Source organism: Mus musculus, chromosome 6 (genome assembly GCF_000001635.26).
Source record: "Mus musculus strain C57BL/6J chromosome 6, GRCm38.p6 C57BL/6J".
NCBI lineage: Eukaryota > Metazoa > Chordata > Mammalia > Rodentia > Muridae > Mus > Mus musculus.
The window spans coordinates 120,324,107-120,341,043 of NC_000072.6; the positions used below are offsets into that span (position 1 = coordinate 120,324,107).

Sequence of the window (16,937 nt, forward strand, 5' to 3'; positions counted from 1 at the left end):
ACATTTGCTGCCAAGCCTGACAACTAGAGAGATCCCCAAGCCCACACAGCAGGAAGAGGGCTGAGCCCCCCAAGTTCCCCTCTGGCCTCCACACATGCTGTAGTGCTCACCAACTCCACCCTAGTTTATAAACTCATGTAGGACACTTTTCAAAGAATGTGAACTGAGATAAATGCTATACGAGGAACAAGCACGAGACTTTGTAGAGCCCTGAGATGTTTTAAACCACCCATTTTATTGAAAATGCTTAATTTGAAATTTAAAACTATGGATAAAATGTCAAACTTTTTCACATAAAATATCATTTTGTACAGTTTGGCCCACTGTACATAAAGTAGCACCCTTTTCTTGATGACCAATTTTACTTGAGAGCAAGGGCTATGCTGCCCCCTGGTGGTCAGTAACTCGGAACGCAGCTAAGTCTGTGACTTTCCATGTGTATGTAATTCCTGAGTGAATGACTTCAGTGAATGACTTTGGTCTCCAGGAAACACATTCTCCCACTGACACTTAGCAAGCTCAGCAAAACGGCTCTTCCTAAGTTATTATTTTCTTTTTTGTATGTTTGTTTGTTTCTTGTTTTCATTTTTAGACGTGGTCTTGTGTAGCCCAGGCTGGCCTGGAACTCACCATATAGCCAAGGGTGAATGTGAACTTAGATTCTCCCACATGGGCTCTCTCCAGTGCTGACTACAGGTGAGCCACCAAACCTGGCTTTAGGGGAGCTAGCAGGACCAGGGCTTTCTGTATGCTCGACAGCACTTCACCAGATAAGCTACATCCCCATCACTGACTTTTTAAAGTCAGAAAAGCCTATCAGTATATAAAAGACAAGGCTAGCAGGATGGTGAGACTGCAGTCAGCCAGGGCAGCTGTGCCAGAGCCAGGTTTGCCACTGTTTTCCTTCTTTCCTCTCTGGTTTTGATGTTTTATTTTTGTTTTTGTTTGTTTGTTTGTTTGTAGACAGGGTTTCATTAAATAGCCTTGGATGGCCTAGAAGTCACTATTGTAGATCAGGCTGGCCATGAATCAGAGAGATCCACCTGCCTGTACCATGGGTTTGTGGCAATCCTCCTGCCTCAGATTCCCAAGCCCTGGGATTATAGGTGTGAGCTATCATGCCCTTAACACCATCTTTATTAAAATTGATGCCACTACTCTGGACAACTCCAGGTCCACTTTGTGGGCACAGGTGACCTTGTCTCAGGTCTCCAGAAGCCAACCCTGAAAGGAGTCATCAGCACAGCCTAAGCGCATTCTCCAGCCCAAACACTTTAGACTTGAGGTTCTTCAGTTCCCCCTGTATCTTATGAGCTCTCCTGTTGCTGTCACGGACTTCACACAGCATGGCCAGGTCCTGATCTCCATGGGTGTTGTTCATGGTTGCCTAGAGAGTTGAAAAAAAGAGAGAGAGAATTAGCTAAGGGTGAAGAGGGGCTACCTTTTTTCCATATGATAAATGTAGTACTAAAATTCTTCAGTGATGCATTGTTAAATAAAAATGTTTAATTAGTCAAAGCATTTGGGAGAAGAAGGCAAGAAGATCAAGAGTTCCGGGCTCTCCTTGGCTACCTATGCAGTTTGAGGACAGCCTGGCTGACAAGAAACCATCTCAAATACACACTCAGAACAAAACAGTGGGCAAAATGACCAATACAGCATCAGTGAGGTCACGGTTGCTCAGCAGTTAGTAAAGGCACTTGCCACCCTGCCTGGGGAACTGAGGTAACTGAAAGGGGTACGCTGACCTCCACACACTCACCATGACAAACGTGTCTGCATTAAAAAAACATTTAAAATAAATAAAACCAATAATAGCATTATTGGTAAATTTGCCAAAAGTGACAGAAAGTGTCATATCTTTCCTATTTGTTCAGAACACAGCAACTACTTAGGACTCACAGTGACTTAAATCTCCAGCAAAGCTCTGAAGGCATCCTAGATACCAAAAGGTCTCTGGGAAAGCACTTCATCACTCAGTTATTTTCCCACTTTAAAAGTAGACAAAGCCGGGCGTGGTGGCACACGCCTTTAATCCCAGCACTCGGGAGGCAGAGGCAGGCGGATTTCTGAGTTCGAGGCCAGCCTGGTCTACAGAGTGAGTTCCAGGACAGCCAGGGCTACACAGAGAAACCCTGTCTCGAAAAACCAAAAAAAAATAAATAAATAAAAAATAAAAGTAGACAATTCTTGGGGCTAGAAAGATGGTTTAAGGTTGTTATCATGTAGAAGAATGCGAATCGATCCATACTTATCTCCTTGTACTAAGGTCAAATCTAAGTGGATCAAGGAACTTCACATAAAACCAGAGACACTGAAACTTATAGAGGAGAAAGCGGGGAAAAGCCTTGAAGATATGGGCACAGGGGAAAAATTCCTGAACAGAACAGCAATGGCTTGTGCTGTAAGATCGAGAATTGACAAATGGGTCCTAATGAAACTCCAAAGTTTCTGCAAGGCAAAAGACACCGTCAATAAGACAAAAAGACCACCAACAGATTGGGAAAGGATCTTTACCTATCCTAAATCAGATAGGGGACTAATATCCAACATATATAAAGAACTCAAGAAGGTGGACTTCAGAAAATCAAATAACCCCATTAAAAAATGGGGCTCAGAACTGAACAAAGAATTCTCACCTGAGGAATACCGAATGGCAGAGAAGCACCTGAAAAAATGTTCAACATCCTTAATCATCAGGGAAATGCGAATCAAAACAACCCTGAGATTTCACCTCACACCAGTCAGAATGGCTAAGATCAAAGATTCAGGTGACAGCAGATGCTGGCGTGGATGTGGAGAAAGAGGAATACTCCTCCATTGTTGGTGGGATTGCAGGCTTGTACAACCACTCTGGAAATCAGTCTGGCGGTTCCTCAGAATATTGGACATAGTACTACCGGAGGATCCAGCAATACCTCTCCTGGGCATATATCCAGAAGATGCCCCAACTGGTAAGAAGGACACATGCTCCACTATGTTCATAGCAGTCTTATTTATAATAGCCAGAAGCTGGAAAGAACCCAGATGCCCCTCAACAGAGGAATGAATACAGAAAATGTGGTACATCTACACAATGGAGTACTACTCAGCTATTAAAAAGAATGAATTTATGAAATTCCTAGCCAAATGGATGGACCTGGAGGGCATCATCCTGAGTGAGGTAACACATTCACAAAGGAACTCACACAATATGTACTCACTGATAAGTGGATATTAGCCCAAAACCTAGGATACCCAAGATATAAGATACAATTTCCTAAACACATGAAACTCAAGAAAAATGAAGACTGAAGTGTGGATACTATGCCCCTCCTTAGAAGTGGGAACAAAACACCCTTGGAAGGAGTTACAGAGACAAAGTTTGGAGCTGAGATGAAAGGATGGACCATGTAGAGACTGCCTTATCCAGGGATCCACCCCATAATCAGCATCCAAACGCTGACACCATTGCATACACTAGCAAGATTTTATCGAAAGGACCCATGTAGCTGTCTCTTGTGAGACTATGCCGGGGCCTAGCAAACACAGAAATGGATGCTCACAGTCAGCTAATGGATGGATCACAGGGCTCCCAATGGAGGAGCTAGAGAAAGTACCCAAGGAGCTAAAGGGATCTGCAACCCTATAGGTGGAACAACATTATGAACTAACCAGTACCCTGGAGCTCTTGACTCTAGCTGCATATGTATCAAAAGATGGCCTAGTCGGCCATCACTGGAAAAAGAGGCCCATTGGACACGCAAACTTTATATGCCCCAGTACAGGGGAACGCCAGGGCCAAAAAGGGGGAGTGGGTGGGTAGGAGAGTGGGGGTGGGTGGCTATGGGGGACTTTTGGTATAGCATTGGAAATGTAAATGAGCTAAATACCTAATAAAAAATGGAAAAGAAAAAAATTAAAAAAAAAGAAAAGTATGTAATTCCCTAAATTTATACCTTGAACAAGGTTGAGTTATTTGAGATAATAGATTGGAATTATCATACCATGTAGTAGAAACTTCGTGTACTCACAACACCATTATTTGAAAACACTGGATTTCATAAAGTTTATACATTATGCATAGGAAAATGTATCAAAGAAAGACATTTTGAAATGAGATAAAATGTCTATTTGCAAGTGTACTATGTAATAAAATTGGAGAAACCCTTAAAAAAAAAAAAAAAGAAAGATGGTTTAGTGGTTAAGAGCACTGACTGCTCTTCTAGAGGATCTGGGAGGATCAATTCCCGGCAACCACGCGGTGGCTCACAGTTGTCTGCAACTCCAGTTCCAGGGGATCTCATACCCTCACACAGACATATATGCAAACAAATAAAATAAAAATGAACAAAATCATTACAACAACCCCCCCCACATACAAACACAGAGAGAGAAATGCTTTTTTGAAAAATCTGAGAGAGAGGAAAAAAAAAAGAGAGAGAAACCCCAAATAAGACCCACGCAGTTCTTCTGAGAGTGTGCACTCAGCCATGCGCGTGATGAAGGGCTATACTACGGCCCAGCACATCCCTGGGCTCTCCTGTCTTTCCTCAGCCCTGGGTTGCAGATGTACATCTGTTCTCGGTTTTCATATGTGTCCCGGGGACTCGGGTCATCACGCTTCACAACCAGCAACTTTTACGCACAGAGCCATCTGCCCAGCCCCCACTTCCTGGATACACCTAATTCTTTTCATTTAGTTGAATTGTGAGGGGTGATAATTTGTAAGTTATGTCTGTTTTTGTTTTTCCAACAAAGTGTTCCTGTTGAACTAATGTTCAGAGAGGATTCAAGGATACTTACTAATCTGTTGTTGTTCAAGTAAGGACAAAGCACGGCCTATTGGTTTTTGTAATGCTGGAGATCAAGCCAGTGCTCTGTTACTCTTACACACACCCTACTGAAATCTACATCTCATCTGTGGCCATCCCTCTGAGGTACCACGCTGACCATCTCTCTACAGTCCCAGCCTGGTTCCCCTGTCCTAACTCAGGAGCAACAGTACCTTGTAGAGCATTTGCTCCAGGTCTCGCAGCTTCTGTCGGAGAGACTTAATGTCCGTCTTGAAGCCTTCTACTTCTAGGGCTCGTCGATGCTCCAAGGCCTGATAGCGCTTTGTCATTATCTGTAAGCGCTTGCCCATCTTGTTGGAGCGATCCTAAAAATGAATGATGAAGAGTTTATGAAGAGGAGACTCTCCTCAGCAGCCTGCGTTCTACTCAGCCCAATGTGAAACACCACACACCTTGAAGATCTCTCTCCTCACTCCTTCTTCCTCCCGAATTCGAGCAAGTTCCTCTTCTAGGGAAATGCACTGTTCTTGGTACATGTTGGACAGCTTTTTCTCTTGTATTAGCTTATCCTTAAGAGACTGTAGGCCAAAAGGATGAAAAGTTTTAATGCTCAGCCCTATAGTCAAATTTGTAATTCAAAATAGCACTGTGGTAAAGAAGGGACGAAAAGGTTTTCAGAGCAAATCTGTAAAAACAGATGTGAGGAGAGACCCAGAGTCCTGCTACATCTGTGCTTTCCTGTCTATCCTTCTCTCAAGTGTCCCGAAGTAGAGATCTTTACGATGAGGTAATCCAGGCGTCCTGATCAGGATTACCACTGCTGTGATGAGACATCACACCCATAGCAACCTGGGAAGGAGAGGGTTGGTTTGGCTTACGTGCCCACGACCTCATCTATCAATGGAGGAAGTCAGAACAGGGCACTATGTGTTTTAGCTCTTCAAAAAGAAGAAACATCAACAACATGGATTATAAGTGTTCTATGAAAGAGCCAGAAAAGCAATCCTTTAAAACCTTAAACCAGGAGAGCCACAAGATGGCTCAGCAACTAAGGCACTTGTCCCAAAGCCCAGCATCCCGCCCACATGATGGAAGGAGAAAGTCCTGACTCCTGAATGTTCTCTGACATTTGTGTCATGATATGTTCACGCACCATTCCTCCTGCTTTGCCCCCCATCCCACATAAATAAATGCAATTTTAAAAATAAAAATAAATAAATAAATCCATATACACAAGTGTACGCAGCACCTGTAAGGCAGGCAGAGGATTACTGGAGCCCAGGAGTCTAAGCCCTGCCTAGGAAACAATGAGCCTCCTGCTTCAAAATACTAAGCTGGTGTGGTAGCACATGCTCAGAAGACCAGCACTCAGGAGGCAGAAGCAAGATGCTATCGTCAGCCACACAGTGACTTGGAAGCCAGCTAAACCCAGGCTGAGCTTCCCATCAGATTATGCTACTTTCTTATACAGCCCTTCCCAGACATAATCCCTAGAGCTGTTTATATTCCTCACAGTGCCTGCGGGGCCATCTACAATTGGCTTCTGCCAACTTCCCTGGGGCTCACATGTCAGTTCCTCCTTGTTTTCTTCTCTTGTGGCACCAAGGATTAAACGTAGGGCCTTGTGTTCCTTGAGCTACATTGCCAGCCCCCAATTCCTTGTTATTTTACAGTCATGATAGCATCCTTCCTTTCCCTGAAACATGGAACTTCTTTCCCCCTCTGCCAGGAATGCCCTTCCCCTAATCTATATTACAGGCCTCAGCAAAGCACCAGTCTTATGGGGATGTCCCTAGGTCCTGTTCTGAAGCAGAGTTCCAACAAGTAATACAATCCTTACATAAGTCTCTTATTAACATAAAATCACATGATTTTCCTTCTTCACTAAAATATGAAAACAATGAAAAAAAGACTGTCTAATTTACACAGGGATATACCCAGAGTCTAGTCCATATGTTGAATCAGGAAATGAATGAATGAATGTGATATTTTTGTCTTTTTTTTGTTTGTTTTGTTTTGTTTGTTTTTGAGACAAGGTTTCTCTGTGTAGCCCCAGCTGTCCTGGAACTCACTCTGTAGACCAGGCTGGCCTCAAACTCAGAAATCCACCTGCCTCTGCCTCCCGAGTGCTGGGATTAAAGGTGTGCGCCACCACGCCCGGCTTTGTCTTCTTTTTGAGACAGAGTCTACTTCACAATTTGGTCTTGAATTCTGTCTAGCTTAGTATACTCAATTCTCAGTTACCATCATGATCAGCTACTCTTGGTTATGGATTTCATGACATTATTGCTATTTAGCTTCATGAACTGAATGAATCATATATAATAATTTATAGGCTCTTAGAAATTCTCTGTCACTTGGGAGGCAGAGGCAGGCAGATTTCTGAGTTCAAGTCCACCCTGGTCTACAGAGTGAGTTCCAGGACAGCCAAGACTACACAGAGAATCCCTGTCTTGAACCTCCCCCACACCTGCACCCCACAAAAAGAAAGAAATTCTCTGAGTCTCTGACAGGCTCTCCAACTCAACATGGGGCCAAAGGAGGCCCTTTCGATCACTGTCTCTAATCTCTCAAATGCTAGGATGACAGGCACACCTGGTTTTACGCAGTGCTAGGATGACAGGCACACCTGGTTTTATGCAGTGCTAGGATGATAGGCACACCTGGTTTTATGCAGTGCTAGGATGACAGGCACACCTGGTTTTATGCAGTGCTAGGATGATAGGCACACCTGGTTTTATGCAGTGCTAGGATGACAGGCACACCTGGTTTTACGCAGTGCTAGGATGACAGGCACACCTGGTTTTACGCAGTGCTGAGGATCAAACCCAGGTGCTCAGCAGGCTATGCAAGCATTCTATCAACTGAGCTTCACCTCAACCCCAAGGAATTCTGAGTTTCTCAACTGTTCCAGGAAAGAACGACATTACCTTAATATATTCATTTTGAGTATGATGACTCTCGTGTAAAATGGGAACAACTTTTCCAAGTTTGTCCTCTTTCTTCTTACACTGCGCTCTATACTGCGTAATCTTTGACATCAGGTGATCTTTCTCAAGCATCCATACCTTCTCTTTATTTTGGTTTTCAAATTTTAGTTGTAGAAAGTCCTTGGTGCTCTCGTAGAGCAGTTCTTGGGTATGATGGAGACTACGAAAGAGAGAAGAGCTGTGAGCATGGAGATGCTCGCTGCACGGCTCAATCACAGGGCCATTCCAAAGAGGATGACAAGGTCTTTAAAAGTTGTACTTTTTTTTTTTGGAGACAGGGTTTCTCTATGTAGCCCTGGATGTCCTGGAACTCACTCTGTAGACCAGGCTGAGCTCAAATTCAGAGCTCTGCTTGCCTCCACCTCCCAAGTGCTGGGATTAAAGGTGTGTACCTCCACCACCTGGCAAAACTGTACAATATGAATTTTGAAATATTAGCAGTTTTAAAAACACACACAGTCTGATCACTGACAGTTTTACATGCTTGATTTGGGGAACTGCCTTGCATCTATCATGCTCCTTGGCTTAGATTTGTCTTTATAGAAACGTTCCTGAGTGTACATTTGAGAATTCAGGTTAAAAAGATGGTTATTACATACTGGAAAACTAATATAAAATATAAAAAGTTTGGGCTCGAGAGATGGCTCATCAGTGGCTGACAGTACATACTGCTCTGACCTCTTGTGGAGTCTATGGGCAATTGCATTCATAAATACACAGACTCCTAGATATACATATAGTTAAAAGCTAAAATATTTTTTTTTAATTTTTAAATCACATATTAGGAGCTGAGAGTATAGCTTTGTGGTACAGTGCTTGCTCTGCATGTGTGAAGCCCCATTTAATACCCAATATGCTCCCAAAACTAAATAAACAGCCAGGCTCAGTGGTGTCTTTAATCCCAGCATCTAGGAGGCAGGACAGATCTCTGAGTTCAAGGCCATCCAAATCTAAATAGTGAGACCCTGCCTCAAAAATACCCCAAAACCAAAATTGAATAAATTTAGGGCTGGGAATGTTAACTCAATTGGTGAAGTGTTTGCCCAGCATGTACAAAGTCCTGAGTTCAAGTCTCAGCACTTCATAACTGGGCTATAGAGGAATATTCCTGCAGACCTGGCACTTGGAAGGTAGAGACAGGACTCTAAGTTGTTCAAGGTAATCCTTGGTTACATGGGGATTCTGAGACCAGCCTGCCTAGAGACCCCGTCTCAAAAATAAATAAATTTGGGGCTGGAGAGATAGTTCAATGGTTAAAAACATTTGCTGTTCTTCTAGAGGACCCAGCTTCAATTCCCAGCACCGCAGTTCCATGGAATGCGACATTCTCTTCTGGCTTCCTCAGAGACCAGGCATGGAAAGTGGTGTACAGACAAACATGCAGCCAAAACATGCATACACAAAAAAATAAATCATAAATATTAAAAAAACAAAAAACGCTCAGATGGTGAAGCCTTTGCTGAGTGAGCATGAAGACCTCAACTCTCCTCCAAGTAAGAAACCTAAAATCCTCAACGCAGGGGAGGAAGACGAGCAAACCCCTGGCCTTCCTGACCGTAGCTGAGCTTAGTCACTGTTTTCCATGTCAATGAACACCAGGCCTGGCTGTGTTCCATGTCAAAAAACAAGAAACAGCACCCAAGGGTGACCTGTGGCCTCCATCTAACACACACATCTATCCCTACACACTTAAACACACAGCCACGTGCTAAACAGGAGACCGGCGTGGTGATGGGCAGGCAGGCACCCGTACTTCCAGTACTTGAGAATGCAGAAGCAGGGGGACCCCTGTGTTTTCAAGGCCAACCTCCTCCACTACACAGAGTTTTCTAGGCCAGGCAGAGAAACATAGTGAGAACCTATCTGGAAAGTTAAAATTAAATAAAAATGCATTAAGCATGTTTAATGGAGAAAAGAGATGGTTAGGTACAACATAACAAAAATCATCAAGCTAGGGGATGGCAAATGCCTGTCTCTGATCCCAGCACTCAGGAGGCAGAGGCAGGCGGGTCAATGAGTTCTAGACCATGGTCTACAAAGCAAATTCCAGGACAGTCAAGGCTACAGAGGGAAACTATCTCAAAAAAACAAAAAAACAAACCCCAAACCATATCTTGTGGCTACTCTGCACACAGGGTAGGACTGAGGTCAACAGAAAGAAGCCAGGGAACAAAGATGTAAGAACGCCACATGGTGTGTGCATGTGCATACACGCGTGTGTGTATGAGTGTGTGCGTGTGTATGGAGGGGGGGTCCATCATAAAGCCACACTAGCCATTACGGAGATGTGGATTTGGTCTGAGTAAGTCTTCAGCTCAAGGCTTGCTGTGCCTAGTGATGCCCTTGCTAAAAACAACTGTTCCTAAATTATTAACCTCACCGAAGCACAAACTAAACTAAAGCACCACTGGAGAGGCGGGGGCTGCAGGTGCCAAGACTTGAACTGGGTTCTTGCACAAAAGCAGGGAGTGCGCTTAACAACTGAGCCATCTCTCTATCCCCATAACCATTAATCTTTATTTTTTATTCCTGGTGAACTCAGGGCTCAATACACCCTAGGCTAGGCCACTACTACTGAACTCACTCTGAAGACCAGGTTGGCACTGAACTCAGAGATCCACCAGCCTCTGCCTCCCAAATGCTGGGATTAAAGGTGTGCGCTACCATCACCTGGCTTAGATTTTTTTTAATGTGTACCTGTGTGAGTTCATCTGTGGAGGTCAGAGGTGGCAGATGCCCCAGGAACTGGACTTACAGATGGTGTGAGCCACCTGATGTGCATGCTGGGAACTGAACCTGGGTCCTCTGTAAGAGCAGTGCTCACAACAGCTGAGCCATCTCTTAAGCCATTCAGAAAAACAGGACGCCCGTTAGGACGGTATTTCTTGAGTCCGCACCTCTTGGTTAGCTCCATGATTTTCTCTTGGTTTCTCTGGTGCTGAACTTGGATCTCCTCGACTCGGATCCGTCTGTCCTCCATGAGCCCCTCCACTTGCTCTCTCGAAAGCTTTGTCTGCTCTCCCAGCTGCGCCTGAAGTGCTTCCACCTACATGGGCCGAGAGGACTGAGTTACCATTCCTGCTTCTAGGACTTCAGAGAGCCCTTCCTAGACACAAAGGAAACCCAGGGGGCTGAGGAGGCGCAGAACAACAGGAGGAAGGGGCACCAAAAGACAAATCTCAGTTCTGATCTACTGTGTACGTATGTTGTACATGCCTGTGTTCTGTTCATACCTGTGTGTGTACATGAGAATGAACGTGTCTCTTCCAATCGCCCTCCACCTTATTTCTTAAAGCGTGGTTTCTCTCGGACTGGCCAGTGAGCTAAGGACCTGCCTTTCTTCACTCCCCGGTAACTCCCTGGTCAAAGACATGTGCTGCAGCCCAGATTTTCTTTCTTTCTTTTTATTTAAAATATATAAATAAATGAATGTTTTGCCTACACATACGGTTTGCTTTATGTGTGCCATGGAGGTCAGAAGAGGACATCAGAATTACAGAAAGTTGTCAGTTGTCATGTAGGTGCTGGGAATCGAACCTGGGACCTGTGTTCCTAACTGCTAAGCCACCGCACCAGTCCCCACCTCAGCTTTCTGCTGTGGGTGCTAGGGATGTGGGCTCCGGCCCTCACACTTCCTGACACGCACGTCAGCAGCTCAGGCATCCCACTAACTCCCAGTTGCCTTTTTTATCTAATGCCTTATAAATGGTACTGGGCTGTACAAGCACCAACTATTTGTTCACACCCAGCCGTTCATCTCCATTGCACACAGTAAAAGCTGTAGCCTACTTCTTCCCACCCCGTTACCCTTACTTCATTGTCTCCTTCTGAACTTAGAGGACTGTCTTCCTTTTAAGATGCCCTAGTTAGCTGGGCAGTGGTGGCCCATGCTTCTAATCCAGCACTTGGGAGGCAGAGGCAGGTGGATCTCTGTGAGTTTGAGGTCAGCCTGGTCTATAGAGTGAGTTCCAGGACACCCAGGGCCACACAGAGAAGCCCTGTCTCAAAATAAGACAAGACAAGATGCCCTAGTTACACGAACACACAGTGACAAAATGTGTGTGATGTAATTTCCTTCTTGGGGTCTGGCTTTTTTGACGTTTGAGAATTGGCCAAAGGCAGAAATAATTTTAAGTCAATGGATTGCTCCCCCGAGTAGGGATTGGAAATTTCCTAATGACATACATGACCTAGTAGTAAGATAATGGTTTATTATTTTCCTAGATTTTAGAACACATGCACTAAATAAATGAACATAACCCCAGTGCTGATGTCAAATGTCCTTGTGCTACTCTCTCTATAGTCTCCTCAGGCCGATCACAAAGTAAACCCTAGCCAGGCACGGTGGCCTCAGTGCTCGGGAGGCAGAAGCAGGAGGATCTCTATAAGCTTCAGAGCAGCCTGGTACCTGACCAGCCAGGGCTACGTGATGAGACCTTGTTGCAAAACAAAAGACAAACAAATGGGAATTCTTACTTTGGAATGGTTTTGTTAGATAGAACTTAGCATATGATCTAAAAAGGATGCCAGAAGCACTCTAGAATGTTCAAATAGAAAATACTGATTTTAGGGACTGGAGCGAGCAGGGTCAAGCAAGCAGAGGTCCAGAGTTCAACTCCCAGCAACCACATGATGGCTCACAACTATCTGTACAGCTACAGTGTATATATATAAAATAAATCTCTAAAAGAGAAAGAAAGAAAATAATGATTTTAAAGTGTAAGTGCAAGAGGGTATTTATTCTCTCTGAGAAACTCAAGGCTTGCAGTACTGTTTTCCCCTTGCCTCCTTCCAACTATACAACCATATACAACATACCATACAGTCCATCACGCACGCACGCGCGCACACACACGCACGCACACACACACACACACACACACACACACACACACACACAGTAACAACAACAAAACCCTGCACTAAACAAATTTCATTCCCTGTATAGTTCCAGATTTGTACAGCCATAGGCTGCCTGTGGCAGTGTAATTAATGGACTACTGAACTATAGTTATACAGTATTGTGAAGATATTCCTAAGAATACTTTAAGTGATAAATCCATCTTGGAAACACTGGTCTCTGCTCACTCAGATAACCATAAATTCACCATAAATTCCTAGTAAACTGTCTCTAGACCAGGCATAAGCTCTATACACTGAGTCTGTGACCTAATGGCTATGGGGACTTCCTGACCACTTAATTGCTCTTTCTGCTTCTGTGAACAAGGCCTTCATTTCCACACTGCCTTTCTGTATGCATGCACAGATGCCTTTAAAAACTCTAACAAAGCCGGGCGTGGTGGCGCATGCCTTTAATCCCAGCACTTGGGAGGCAGAGGCAGGAGGATTTCTGAGTTCGAGGCCAGCCTGGTCTACAGAGTGAGTTCCAGGACAGCCAGGGCTATACAGAGAAACCCTGTCTCGAAAAACAAAAACAAACAAACAAAAAAACTCTAACAAACTGGAAGCAGTGAATAAAGCTTCCACATGACTTAGTCAGGCATCTCGGGAGTCTTTCTCTTCACGTACCACATAACAGCAGAACCCTCACTTCCATCTCATATCTCTTAGAGGGGAGAAGATATATAGAAGAAGCATTTTGCTAGGTAGCCATACTTGATCTACTGTTCCCTACATAGAGCCCAGCAGATCTCAAATGTATATTTTCCTGCCACAGGTTCCTAAGTGTGCCACTATGTAGGACTTTCTCTCCTACATTAGTGCTCATATTTAATCTGTATTAAAACTACTTCTAAACCAGGTGTGGTGGCACATGCCTTCAATCCCAGAGGCAGGTGGATCTCAGAGTTGGAGGCTAGCCTGGTCTACACAATGAGATCCAGGTTAACCAGCCAGGGCTGTGTAGAGAGACATTGTCTCAAAACAAAACAAAGCAAAACTCAAAACAAAAACAACAAAATATATTTCTAACTTTGCTAGACAAAAAGAGTGCTTAAATATTAAGAATAATCTCAATATTCTTGGCCCCAGTGATGCCTGAATATAATCCAGGTGCAAAGAGATAGTTCTCATATAATAGCAAGGGTACATTACACACGGCTCATTGTGTGGAGAGAAACGAAATGGTCTGTCAAGGTTATTGTGCCATCTGCAGGGTGAGTGTCTCTATTTCCCTCTGGACGAGTGTGTCACCTGCAGGAGCAGTGTCTCTATGTCCCTCAGGACGAGTGTATCACCTGCAGGAGCAGCATCTCTGTGTCCCTCTGGTGGCGCTCAGAAATGCCCTCCTTGTCCTTTATTCTTACTTGTCTTTTGCTTACTCCAGGATCTAAAATAGAAAACAAAAGTTCATCAAAAACTCTGCTCAGCTCTTCTTTCTACTTCTGCTACTCAAGCACCAGCACTGACCCTGAAGGAGTTTAGTTTCCTTTACCTGCAAGAGAAGGAAAAGAACACACTAGAGACCTACGGTGCTCGATTCCCAGACAGAAGACTTTATGGTAATTCTGCGGCATTTCATCTGGGTAATCACATCCATCTTTTGGCAGAACATTCCTCTGCAGTTGTGAATGTTTCCTCAGTTAAAAACTCAAATTTAAACACTTTGGTTTTGACATGCTACACGATTTTCAAAAGGAAGAGTAACAAGCAACAAAAAATGAATGAGTTTGCTAGAGCCTGGGCAGGGCATGGAGGAGGAGCAGTGGGGAGGATGGGTGATGGTGCAGGGGTGCAGCTAGAGCCTGGGCAGGGCATGGAGGAGGAGCAGTGGGGAGGATGGGTGATGGTGCAGCTAGAGCCTGGGAAGGGCATGGAGAGGAGCAGTGGGGAGGATGGGTGATGGTACAGGGGTGTAGCTAACTAGCTGGAATAATGTCTGATGGTTTCTAGCACAGTAGCATAACTATGGCCGACAACAATTGAATATATGAAAATAACTAAAAGTAGACAAGGCTACACAGTGCTTATAAAAGGTGATGGCTATCTACCAGTTACCCTGTCACTAACACAATGTCTCTGTCTCAACAAGGTGAAACATAGACCTCTGGCACTGACACAAATGCACACCCATACACACATGCTTCCATATGAACACACACACACACACACAAAACAACAAAACCCCTTGCATTAAACAATAGTTCACTCCTTTCATAGTTGTCTAAGTGTATGGTGGTAGACTGCCAGAGACATTGTTACAAATGCCAGCCACTCTGTCTGTCTAGTAGGGACATTTTTTCTAATTGCCTGCAGTGGGATTTTCAAGTCCACATCAGAGAGAACTTCTAGTACGGTGGCTACCTGCTTTGGAAGCAGAAGGCTCACATGCGACTGCAGCCTGCAGAGTCTTCTGGAGAATGCTGACCTAAAGAACAAGAGGAATAGAAGTGGGCTCCGTATGTGTGAGGATGCAGCTTTTAGCCTTTAGCCTTAACTTTACAAATCTAACGTTTATAAGTTAAATAGGTCAAAACTGATAGACAATCACGGAAACTCTTACATGGGCAAAGTAACCTTTTTTTTTTTTTTGCTAAAATCCAATGTTAAATACAAACTAATTAATGATCAGTAACTTCACATCACGACTTAACAAAATATATTTTAAAACATGCTCTTTGAGCAGGCTGTGGTGGTGTATACTTCTAATCCCTGCATATGGGAGTCAGACACAGGCAAATCTCTATGAATTTGAGGCCAGCCTGGTCTATATAACAACTTCTAGGCCAGTCAAGGGTACAAAGGGAGTTCTTGTCTCAAAATGCAGCCCCTCCTCACAAAAGTAAGGTGTTCTTTGACAAGGACATTAAGAAAATAGTTAAAATATGCAAATTAGGAATATCTGATCATGCTACAGAGAAATACTTTACAAGAGTGAGAAGCAGCCAAGCAAGGTGGTATGTCCCTCAGATGACAAGTGCGAGGCCAAACTGGGTTACCTGCTGGGCAGATTTGCTGGGTCTAATTACATATTTAGACCTTGGGGTTTGTGTATGTGTGTGTGTGTGTGTGTGTGTGTGTGTGTAGTTGTGTTTGTTTGTTTGTTTGTTTGTTTTAACACACAAAGTAAAAATTTGACCCACATCTTTATTTTATCTGTGATTTGCCTTCATACATTATGTGTACCATGTTCATGGCTGGTGTCCTCAGATCTTTTGGAATTAGAGTTTCAGATGGCTGTGAGCCAGCATGTGGGTGCTGGAAACTTAACCTAGGTCCTCTTCAAGAGTAAGTACTTTTAACCACTGAGCCCCATGGCCCACATCTTTAATCCCAGTACTTAGGAGGCTGAGGCAGGTGGATGTCTGTGAGTCTGAGGCCAGCCCCGTCTATAAAGAGAGTTCCAGGACAGCCAGGGTTACACAGTGAGACTGTCTCAAAAACTAGAGCCACAAAACTAAACTAAAATTAAAAAAAAGAAAAAGAAATAGAAATAGGGGGTTGAAGAGATGCCCCAGTGGTTAAAAGCATTGATTGCTCTTCCAGAGGCCCTGGGTTCAATTCCCAGCACCCACATGGCAGCTCAAAACTGTCGATAACGCCAAGATCTGACACTCTCATGCAGAAATACATGCAGGTAAACACCAATGCACATAAAATAAACACAAATTATTTTTTAAAATTGGAATATAGGGGCTGAAGAGACGGCTCATTGGTTAAGAGCACTGACTGCTCTTTCAGAGGTCCTGAGTTCAATTCCCAGCAACCACATGGTGGCTCACAACCATCTGTAATGGGATCCGATGCCCTCTTCTGCTGTGTCTGAAAAGCAAAACAACAACAACAACAACACCAGCTACACATTACTTACACATTATAAATAAGTAAATCTTTAAAAAGAATGGACTTCTATGTGGAGTTTTGTTGTTGTTGTTTTGGTTGAGACCAGATCTCGTATAATGCAGGCTAGCCATGAACTCCTGATACTCCTGTATCCACCACCCAAGTGCTGGGATTAAAGTGTGTCTCACTATCTGTGTGTTTTTGATAAAGACCACTATTAATTTGTAATAAGTATAAAAAGATTTGAAAAGAAATTAAGTATTGAAATGTCACCTTCACAAAGACTAGCTTTGCTTTCTTCTCTAATCTCAGCAGAGACATCTGCCTGTCCAAGCATGAGTTTGCTCTCTGTTCTCTCTGGCCTAGTGCTGGGGACAAACAAGAACCTCACGCTGGCTTAGCAGGAACTCTGCCGGTGAGCTATGGCCGA

At 43.9% G+C, this 16,937-nt stretch overlaps 1 protein-coding gene across 21 annotated transcripts in view; it reads right to left on the reverse strand.

The window, feature by feature from the left end:
- Positions 1 to 215: 215 nt before the first annotated feature.
- The window catches only part of Ccdc77 (coiled-coil domain containing 77), a 40,048-nt gene continuing 23,326 nt past the window's right edge, over positions 216 to 16,937 (reverse strand). For 8 of the 21 annotated variants that reach the window (XM_006506495.2, XM_006506494.4, XM_011241439.3 and 5 more), the window contains 7 exons: positions 15,029 to 15,092; positions 13,963 to 14,054; positions 10,663 to 10,811; positions 7,706 to 7,925; positions 5,228 to 5,353; positions 4,988 to 5,140; positions 216 to 1,387 (listed from right to left, as the gene is read on the reverse strand). In XM_006506495.2, the coding sequence (XP_006506558.1) occupies positions 1,238 to 1,387; positions 4,988 to 5,140; positions 5,228 to 5,353; positions 7,706 to 7,925; positions 10,663 to 10,811; positions 13,963 to 14,054; positions 15,029 to 15,092 (954 nt within the window). In that variant the 3' untranslated portion in view covers positions 216 to 1,237. The remainder of the gene's footprint in view (positions 1,388 to 4,987; positions 5,141 to 5,227; positions 5,354 to 7,705; positions 7,926 to 10,662; positions 10,812 to 13,962; positions 14,055 to 15,028; positions 15,093 to 16,937) is intronic. The other 13 variants (NM_001381935.1, NM_001381934.1, NM_001381938.1 and 10 more) reach the window with 8 other exon arrangements.